Source organism: Argentina silus, assembly GCF_951799395.1.
Source record: "Argentina silus genome assembly, contig: scaffold_75, whole genome shotgun sequence".
In the NCBI taxonomy this organism is placed as follows: domain Eukaryota; kingdom Metazoa; phylum Chordata; class Actinopteri; order Argentiniformes; family Argentinidae; genus Argentina; species Argentina silus.
In genome coordinates this window covers 232,607-243,525 of record NW_028152565.1, presented here as the reverse complement: position 1 = coordinate 243,525, position 10,919 = coordinate 232,607, and the positions used below count along the sequence as shown (strand labels likewise).

The 10,919-nt window shown below is 42.1% G+C and overlaps 1 protein-coding gene across 1 annotated transcript in view; it reads left to right on the top strand.

Annotated features, from left to right (window-relative positions):
• Window positions 1-1,071: 1,071 nt before the first annotated feature.
• Window positions 1,072-10,919, top strand: part of LOC310824747 (uncharacterized protein) — a gene marked incomplete at both ends in the record, with an annotated part of 97,013 nt that continues 87,165 nt past the window's right edge. Inside the window, 1 exon segment of the mRNA XM_083698003.1 lies at window positions 1,072-1,122. Within this exon segment, the coding sequence (XP_083554129.1) occupies window positions 1,072-1,122 (51 nt within the window).

Sequence of the window (10,919 nt, the reverse complement as noted above, 5' to 3'; positions counted from 1 at the left end):
GCCAGGCACACGGAAGAGAAGGAGGGTTGGAGGAGGGAGATGGAGGAGAGAGCGGAAGAGGTGGAGGGAGCCCAAAACCTTCTGCATAAGGTGAAGGAGCACACCGATGCAGAGAAGGAGAGGCTGAAGGAGGAGAGAGAGAGGGTGGACAAGGACAGAGAAATGGTGGACAAGGACAGAGAAATGGTGGAGAGGAAGAGAAAGATAGTCAACCATCTTAAAGATAATATGGAGAGGAAGAGGAAAGTGTTGGATAGAGACACTGAGAAAGTGAATGAATGCAATGCAATACTCAGTCGCATTCAAAAGACGCAGGAAAATAACAAAAAGGATTTGGAGGAGAGGATTGTCCAGTTGGAAATAAAGGCGAAAGAGGTGGAGGAGGTGGAGAAAGTGACAAAGGAGATGGAGGAGACTTTCCAGAGGGATATGGAAAAAACAAGAAATGAGATGAAGAGGAGAGAGAAGGAGGTGGAGGAGAGAGAGAGGGTGGTGCAGGAGAGAGAGAAGGAGGTAAAGAAGAGCGAAGAGAGATTAAAGATGAGTGAGAAGGAGACCGAAACAATGGAGGTGATGAAGAGAAGGGTAGAAGAGGTCGACAGAGAGATGGAGAGAATCCTAGAGGAGAAAGAAATGGAGGTGAAACAAGTGAAAGAGAGGATGGAGGTGATGAAATGGGCAGAGGAGGAGAGAGAAAAAGACAGGAATGAGAAGAAGAAAGAAAAGGATATTGAATGGATGAGAAAGGAGTTGGAGGCGATGAAGAGAGTAGAAGAGGTGGAGAGAGAGAAGGAGAAAATCCTGGAGGAGAAAGAATGCGACGTTAAACGTGTGAGAGAAGAGATGGATGTGATGATAAAGAATATGGTGGAAAGGAGGGAGAGGGAAGTGAAAGAGGAGATGAGGATGAAGACAGAGATGGAGAGAGAGAGGGAGAAGATTGAAAAGGAGAAAGAAAAGGTTATTGAATGGATGAGAGAGAATATAGTATACACTTTGTGACAAAAAGTGATGACGTCACATAAATTTAATCATCGAAAATAATACTTGAAAATTATAAGTCCCGCCCCTATGGGGGCGGACGCCCCTTTGGAGGCGTACGCCCCTTTGGGGGCGGATGTGGTGGGCTGATGAGGGTGGCCCAATGAGACGCGTGTTTCCCGGGCATAAGGTGTATGTATATATATATGAGCAAGGGTGAGATCTGTAGTAGTTGAGGCTATATGACAGTGTCTAAAATGGCGTCTACAAGTATGATGTGGGAATTGATGGATGGTAGTGTAGTGTATGTAGAGTATGCATCTGGAGGTGCACACCCCTATGCGGACATATACGCTTTCGAAAAAGAATCAGAGAATCGTCTGAGAATCTATTCATCAGAATTCGATACATTGAAGGCTTACATCTTGGAATTCATCCGCTACATGCAATCTGTGCACGACACACAAAGTGTGCCCCTGGAGGGTATGAAAGCTTCTATAGAGATGGGCGTGGATCTTAGAGTACCGTGCCGTAACCCGCAGGAAGCTTTTCTTGTTGACTGTTCAAGATCTCACATATGGCTGTTGGTGCGATTCCAGACAGAGGCAGAGTCTTCTGAAAGACCAAAGACGGTGATGGAGAAAGAGCGCTACTGGCCTATTAAACTGGCGTTCAAAGTGGTAGACTTCTCAACCTTGAGAAATCTCCTGAAATCTATCACTGGGTTTTTCAAGCTGGAAAGTCAGAGACAGAGACTCCTCCAGCTGGCAAAAAGTCTGAACACGTGCTCAGGTAAACGGATCTCAGGCCCTTCCAGGCGTTTAACCCCTAGATCTCGGTCTGACTTAGAGTTATGCAGTCGTAATCTTTTTCCTGAAGACACGCTTGAAACAGATGGTGTTGAATCATAGTAAATCGTGCTAGACACCTCTACTATCCAGTCCTACTAGACACGCCTACTAGACACATGCCCCTTACCCCGCCCCCTCACCTACAATCTATATAAGAAGTTTGGAAAAACGAGTTTGTGCGACAATACTTATTACTTCAACATGGCTGATTTTTTCACAGTCAACGATTTGCCATCCTCAAGTGAAGACGAAGGCTACTCTACAGGTGGGGAATGTAAACCCTTAGAATCTCAAGATGAAGAGTCTAAGCTTCTCAGCTATCTTCCGAGCCTTTCTCAGGAATCTAGCGGCTACGCTGATTTGTATAAACCGGTTCTTGAAGACTACCGGAATGCCCAGACGGACGACCTCACAAGGTGGAAAGCCCTAGAGCCTCAGAGCGATTCCGAGGAGCCTATTACCCCGGTCACCTACTCACCCGTCTCACCCGACAGCGACGCGTCAAATACTCTGTTCGAGACTCTTGAATTCCCCGTCAGAAGATATAGGCCGTATACCGGCAGGCCAACATTTGACAAAGGACCCGGTCTATACACCCCCGGAGGTCAGGCTTCAGATTTTGCAGCCCCTGTGGCAGAAGATCATGCTGTCCTCAACGGCCATCAGACACCTCCGACTTCGCCTAGCCTGCAAGTACCAGGGTCCGCTGGGTCTCAGAACGAACCCTCTGCGGAAGCTAGCATCACTGCCCAGGGGACACCTCAGAACCCTCCCTTGGTTGATCCGATGGTTGTAGAGGTTAAAGAAATTCTAGAGAACCGGCTTCAATCTCAGCGTCAGGATGTTGATGTTTTTCTGGACACGGTGAAGGCCGGCGTAGCCATGGTGTTAACAATGGTGATAGACGTTCAGATGAAAAACGAATGTTATGGGTGTAAAACCGGTCATCCAAGCCAACGACGACATGCTTGTCTGTACCCTCTAGAGAGTGATTACTTTTACCACAACTTTGAGGCGCTGATGACCGCCCTGTGGACGTGGAAATTTCTCCCGACTCTTATGGTTGCTCTGGAGACGGTTGGATTAGGGGGAATAGCAACCGGCCGTGTTCAAGGAGCAGCCGAGGCCTTTCTATACGGTCTGAAGTATGAAGAAAACATCCAGGGGAAACTTAAAGAAATCATTGATGCGTATGTGGGGGTTAACAGGGACCGGGATCATATGATAGATGAACTCGTATCCTACTGGAATAGTGTTGAAATAGTTCACACCCTCTTTTGAACAAGTCTAAACTGTTCAAAAATGGGGAATGCTTTCAGACTATTCTTTAACTTTTTAAATTCCGCTTCAGGTCATCCTGGGGTCAGCTCTCTTGTAAAACGGGCTATTGCTAATCGGGTTAATGATGAATCTTTATTTCAAACATGTAGCGATGTTGACATTGAACAAGTTGTCCGTTTTGAGAGGTCATTGGAAATTGTGAGAGATTGTGTGTCTTTTAACCGTTGGAAGGAATTGGTGTATATTGGTTCAAATGCCTCCGATGCGGAGAAATTTGAAAAAACATTAGATGGAATTATTAGAGAAGTGTCTATGCATAGCTTCAAATTTAGTCATTTCATGGTGTTGTATACCTATATAATTGATGTAGCAACATATCGCTTTAAGAATGGTCTAGCATTTGATGTTGATAGGGCCCTAAATGTCTTACACACTTCTGTGGGGATGTATTAAAAACTTGTATTAATCATTCAAATGTAATGACATGTAATCATTCAGATGTAATGACTTGTAATCAATAAATAATTATGCAAAATTGACATTGTACTCAGATCTCGCTTGATTGCTAGTCGTCATGACCTCGAAAAAGGCCGAGCGTGTAATGAAGAGAATATATTATGACCCGGCACACCCGGGATCTTTTGGAGGGGTAGAAAAACTTCAAAAAGCCGTCGAAGAGCAGACGGCTGAAAAAGTTAGCGGTGATCAAGTACGAGAGTGGCTGTCTGGTCAAGAGGCGTATACCTTACACAAAACGGCTAGAAAAACCTATGCTAGAAATCGTGTTTTTGCGCCACGTCCTATGTATCAATTTCAAGCGGATCTTTGCGATATGGGTGCACTGTCTGAAGACAATGATAATTTTAAATTTCTGCTTACAGTAATAGATGTATTTTCAAAAAAAGCTTATGCACGCTCTTTAAAAAACAAGACGGCCGTCGTAGTTGCGGAGGCCTTTGCAGCAGTCTTAGAAGAGAGCGGTATACCAGTTAAAATCCAAACGGATGCTGGAAAAGAATTTTTTAACCGTATCTTTGAAAAACTAATGAAGAAACATAATATTCAACACTTTGCAACGGGTAGTGATTTGAAGGCGTCAGTCGTGGAACGTTTTAACCGTACGCTGAAGACAAAGATGTGGAGGTTTTTCACAGCTAAGAACACCCGCAGATATATTGATGTGATTCGGGATTTGCTTGATAGCTATAATAATAGTTATCATAGCAGTATCAAAATGAAACCTGTTGAGGTAACATCCTCCAATAGCATGCAAGTCTTTGAGAATTTATACGGGACTTTACCTCTGAACAGTATGACCCCTGTGTTTAAATTCAAAGAGGGTGACATTGTGCGGGTTTCCAAATACAGGGGGATATTCGATAAAATGTACGAACAATCATTCACTGATGAATACTTTATCGTTAACGAATGTATCCCTAGACTCCCGCCCGTTTATAAATTAAGGGATATAAAAGGTGAAATTCTTACTGGCACGTTCTATGAAGCAGAACTGCAGAAGGTGAGAATCACCTCTGACACAGTCTTTCGGGTAGAAAGGATTTTAGACAAGAAAATTCAAAAGGGCCGGAAGATGGTTTTAGTCCACTGGCAAGGTTGGCCTAGTCAGTTTGACTCATGGCTCCCGGCTAAAGAGGTCATGGAGCTCGGGAGGAAGAAAAACAAGAAGCCAAACTAGAAGAAGCAAGGATGGAGGAGCGAGAATCTTTCTATGTGACTCTCCCTTCAAATGCATGTCACAGCGTTTACCCTAGCAATAACAGTTCAAATTATACGATAACGCTGTCTCACCCTATAGAGTTACATGGACCTTATGAGGTGGCGTTAGCAGAGATAATGTACTGTCATACCTGGAATAATATTTTAAGTTTAGAAGATACCTATGACCTGAAAGACCATTCGAGACCGCGGGACCCTCCATTCTACCAGAAAATCCCTACAGGCTATTATGACAGTGTCGATGCGATAGTGAAGGAGATAAATGCCGTATTTAAGAAACAAAAAACAGATCTACTTTTATATTACAGTTCTATACATAAAAGAATTTCTATATTAGGACCTGACAAATATTCTCTCAGGTTCAAGGCTCCACTAGCCTACATGCTAGGGTTTGAACCCGACGCTTGGACACGGTCGGGTGGAAAACCGATGAGTAAATATCCCAGCGATATTAATGCGGGGCAGTATAATTTTTTCGTCTATACGAATATCGTGGAAGCACAGCATATTGGTGACTATGCGGTTCCTCTTCTAAGAATCGTTAAAAAAGAAGGATCTTACGGGGATGTAATCACTCTCTCCTACAGCAGGCTACACTACGTTACTGTTAATAAACAGCGCATTCAGGATATACAGATTGAGCTAAAAACGGATTTAAACAAGCCGATTCGATTCACATACGGGAAGACAATTTGCAAGCTGCACTTTAAACCCAAGTCTCTCATCTGAATCTATAGAACAAAGCAAAAACAGCAGCAAAAAAAAAAAAAAAAAATGGATTCACAAAGATTTGTGAATTATTACGTAAACCAAACAGGGCGCGGCAGTCTAAGTGGGTTTGTAGGTACTCCTGTGCAATATGGTCGAGGGTTAGGGTCTATCTTAAGTAGGGCGTTCAGATTTGTCCTACCGTTTCTTAAGCGCGGCGCATATATAGTTAAACCGCATTTGAAAACAGCAGCGAAGGGGATAGCATCTGACGTTGTGGGGGCCGTAACCCGTCATATCGCCGATCGCGCCAGCAGGTCTCAGGAAGGATCTGGAATAGGACGCCTTGCCAGAGGAAGAAGAAGAAAAAGATCTGTGGCATTGTTAGAGCATCGCACCTCTAAGAAACGCATATCAAAAAAACCCAGAAAGTCTAAAAAACAAACTGACGGAAATATATTCTAAAAATAATAAGAATAAGAATAAGAAGAATGTCTCTTGTACATCATCTCTCAGCAGAGTGCACCAAATCGGAACTTGACCTTTTTGCACCGCCCATGACCCAATTGTCTATAGAACAAAGCGGTTACGTGGAGATCCATCCTCTAAACTCTATTGTGGATCAAGAGGTTCTGGATTTTCAGATATCAGGAAGTGGAAGTGCATATCTAGATCTAAACTCAACATTGCTATATCTACGACTCAAGATTACCAAGGCTGATGGAACAGATCTGGGGGGCGGTGATAATTGTGGAATAATACAATACCCCTTAAATACTATATTCTCCCAGGTAGATGTTAGTCTAAATGATGTTCTCATTAGCTCATCGTCCGCTACACATCCTTACAGATCTATTATTGAAACTCTGCTCAACTTTTCAAAAGAAACCTTGGAGAGTCAGTTTTCCGCGGGTCTATGGTACAAAGATGAAGGTGTAGATTTGGACTCTGTATCTATTGCCGCTGATGGTCCTAACACAGGACTTGTTAAGCGCGCGAGCTTCTGTCGAGATTCACGCGCATTCGAAGTAATGGGACCTCTACACAGTGACATATTTTTCTCCGAAAGACTCTTGTTAAACAATGTCGATGTTCGTTTGAAACTGGTGAAAGCCAAAAGTGCTTTTACACTGGTGTCAGCTGCTGACCAGGAGTATGCATTAAAAATCCTATCTGCAAGTATTTTTGCGAAAAAAGTACAGGTTTCACCCGATGTCATGTTAGGACATTCGGCTGCTCTGATGAAATCCAATGCGTTATACCCTATAAGCCGGGTAGTCGTTAAGAATTATACAATCCCTAGAGGCTCCCGGGTGTGCGCGCAAGACAATTTATATTTAGGGAGGCTCCCTAAATATATAGTAGCGGGATTAGTTGATCATCGAGCTTTCGTAGGCGCAAGAGATAAGAACCCTTTCAAATTCCATCACTCGGATCTTGAATATCTCAGTCTCAGTGTAAATTCACGCTATATTCCCGCAAAACCCTACCAACCCCACTTTGACACCCATCAGAGTGTTCGAGAATTTTACAACTTATATGTGGGTACAAACCGACATATCAGAGACTCTCCGCTCTGCATCAACCGTGACAACTTTGAAAATGGATACTCGCTGTTCCTGTTCAATTTGTCAAGGGATGATGAATTAGACAGCGAGGCTCTCTCACCCTCGGTGCATGGCACATGTCGTCTGGATTTAAGATTCAGAATAGCCCTCCCTCAGACAATGACCCTGATAGTGTACGCCTGCTACGACAGTAATCCTTTAAACCTGGAAACCTTTAAACCTGATAAAAGGATGGATAACCATCAGCTGGAGTCTATATTAAAGCCAATTTTAGGTGATGCTTTTGCCGGTGTTTGGCCTAGTGATTTACTACCCTCCAAGATAGCTAGACGCCCCAGCTATCTAGTCGTTAACACGCACGATCAGAACCGAGAAGGCGAACATTGGGTGGGTATGATTATCGAAGCTGAACCAGACAAGGCAACATTTTTTGATTCATATGCAAATCCTCCAGATCACAGATTCTACCCTGAAGCGTTTATGCGTTTTCTATCAAGGAATGCTCAAGAAATACTCTATAACAAACAGAAGGTTCAAGATGATTATTCAACGACTTGTGGAGCCCATGTAGTATTCTACCTATGTCATCGATTTAAAGGACTCTCCTTTCAAGAAACAATGCGATTGTATTCAGATCATTTAAAAAAGAATGATGTTATGGTCAGCAAGTTTGTCAAGAAATATGCTAAATGTATTTCACGGATGAAGACTGTTAAAATGTATAATCAGAATGCCTGCTCTTTAAAACTGTTTAATGAGTGTTATAATTGTCATGAATGAATACTCTTTTCGAACATATATTAATTTCAATAAATCATTTTATTGATTAAAACATCATACAGTCTGTTTGAATTCATTTTTTTCGATTGAAATCTAACCATCTAGAATGGATGGGTGTAGAGAGTTGCCATTCGGTGGGCGTTGACCATTCAGAGTCTGCAGGTGTAGCCATCTGTAACATGTCCATTGGGTTTTTTTTAGAAGGGGTCATGGCGTAAGACATGTCTAATAATAATGATGTTGACAATGGAGATTTTTTTTTTTTTTCTCCACGGTTTCTCTTGCTATGACGTATCTGAGGAATTGATTCACTCGCGGTTTTGGAGGGTTTAAGGCGTAATTGCTGGCGAGCGTGTGTGTTCGTAACCGTTGTGATTGGAATATTTAATTCGGAAATTGTATTTAAAAAAACATCCCAGCCTCGCGGTAGAGTTCCGGAATGGAACCGACGGTTTGACAACGTCTTCATCAAATCGAAAATATGAGATCCTTTAATAGGGCTATCCTGGACAATTATCTCGCCTGAACGATTCCAACTTAGAAGGTTTGATTGACGAAGCTTCTGCAGAATGTAGGCGGCGTTTTTTCGATTGCGAGAACCTATATTCTCCAAAATCTCCTCCTCCAGGGTGTCTGAAGCTTCTTCCTCCTCCCCCACTCTTATGTAGCCCTCATCGGCTTCACCTGATTTCTCAGAGGGTTTGTCAGGTAGTTTAAAAACGATTTCGCGATCTTGAGTCGCCCCCTTGCGGTGCAAGGTTAGATATTTATCGAGTAAATCATTGAACTGCTTGGCTTTAGTATGCGAGTCAACACTTGTCTGTTTCAGAACTCGTTCCATATTGTTTTGCAAGACATGTTGGGCTCGCTCGCCAATGCTCTGTGAACTCTTTTGGGTTAAATTATCCAGCTGTTGTGGAGAAATCATGTACATTTTATTAAACGCAGACATGCCCAGAATGTCTCTGACTATCTCTGCCGAGAGAACAGACTAGTTATAAAGGGTAGGGCTGTCGCTAATAAGGGCAATAGGAAGCCCCCCGATTGCGTCAGCACTTTCCGCTTGTGTTTAAATCCGGTTTTACGCTGGGCAAAAAGCTTGATAAATTTTTTCTGTTTTTTTAATTTAGTGAACTGTCCAGGGGTGAGAGGTATGTTTCCCTTCAATATGTTTAAAGCAATCTCACACAGGGCTAGTATGAGATCTTCCGACCCCCTACATAGAAAACTTCTTCTCTCCGAGGGTTTTAGAGCGAGCAAAGCTTTTAAAATGGGAAGGTTTCTTTTCATCCGTTGAGACATGGTTTATTTATTTATTTAAAAAGTCTCTTGTCACTTTTTAGTTTGATAGACCACCGGCCACTCTCCAGGGAGTATTCCACTCCTCAGTCTTAGGGGTTCTGGACAATTAGGACGCAGGTCAACGATTAAATATGTATACGGTTCCCTTGTAGCATCTTCATAACTTTCTAAAAAGAATTTTTTCAGGCCGGGATACATTTGTTGAGCTAAAACCCGGATCTGCATTTTATCACGTGGTGATTTAAACAGCACCATGTAATTAGTGTTTAAACTAATCGTGCGCGAATGTTTCCCTTGATTAAACAAATTCTGAAGCAGATAAAATACGCTCAATTTTTTATGATGGCGATATTCTGTGAACGCTTTCATTAATTCTTCATGATTGCCCCCCACATCCATGGAGTCATCTACCACTAAAAGATTGTGTTGGTTCCGGGGGAATAGATTTTCATCATTAAAGTTTGCGGGAATACCTTCTACAAATTCGATATTGACATTTTGACTGAGCTCGTCATACATTGGCTGATATGAAGAGTATGCCCAGATTATACGAGCCGGCACTTTTGAAAATGTACTCTCCATGTTTTCAAGTAATTGTTTTACAAAAAAAGTTTTACCTGAGCCACTAGGCCCCACTATTAGCATGCTACATGGCATTTGGAATGCCAGATCGACAGTCACATCCATTCTTACAACTGTACTAAAACAGACTAACCGCATGGTTAACGATGAACCCTGATTATATCCAGCCCAGAATATGTAAAAAACGACGAGGTGGGGTGACGTATGAATAAGAATTTAATGAGATATACATTTTTCAAATACAATAAAACAGCATTAGGATACTTCGTAGAACACATTGTAGAATACATTGTAGAATACATTTTTCAAACACGATAAAACAACATTAGGATACTTCGTAGAATACATTGCAGAATACATTGCAGAATACATTTTTCAAACACAATAAAACCCTCATTAGGACACTTTGTAGAATACAATGCAGAATACATTTTTCAAACACAATAAAACACCATTAGGACACTTTGTAGAATACACTGTAGAATACATTTTTTCAAATACTATAAAACATCATTAGGATACATTGTGAACACAGGCTATTGTGAACCCAGGTAATAACAGATGATAACCGGTAATAACAACTCAGTAACCAAACGGCAATGTTCTACCCGAGGGGAGAAGGCGTCTCTTATCAAAAACAACAGAAAAGTTGATAACTTGATGTTTATTAGCGAGCGAAAAAGCTTTGATATCACGTTTAATTCTATTGTAACGGGCAGGGATCTCGCGTCGCGTGTTAGGATCTATAATATAGTCTTCTACCAGAGCAGTCAAATTATTAAAGTTAAGTTTTTTACAATTTTCATAATTCTGGATAAAACCTTTGACTTTCAAACACACCTTTCCTTGCAGGGTGAGAAAGCCGTAGGATTTCGGACCCGCTGCGGTCCACTCACAAATATAATCATCAGCCGCTAATTCCGATGTCAAATCACCTAGATAATTGCCTGTCGGAGGGGTGTAAAGATCTTCAGGGCTGGAGAGGTAAACAATTGAGTCGGTGTCATAGTATAGTACTCGCTCTTGCAATAAATGTAACTGTTTGTATAATACACCTCTTGCATATGCTGTCGTAAACGCCGCTAAAAAAATATTTGAGTCACCGGGTGGTAAGACACACTTGGAATTA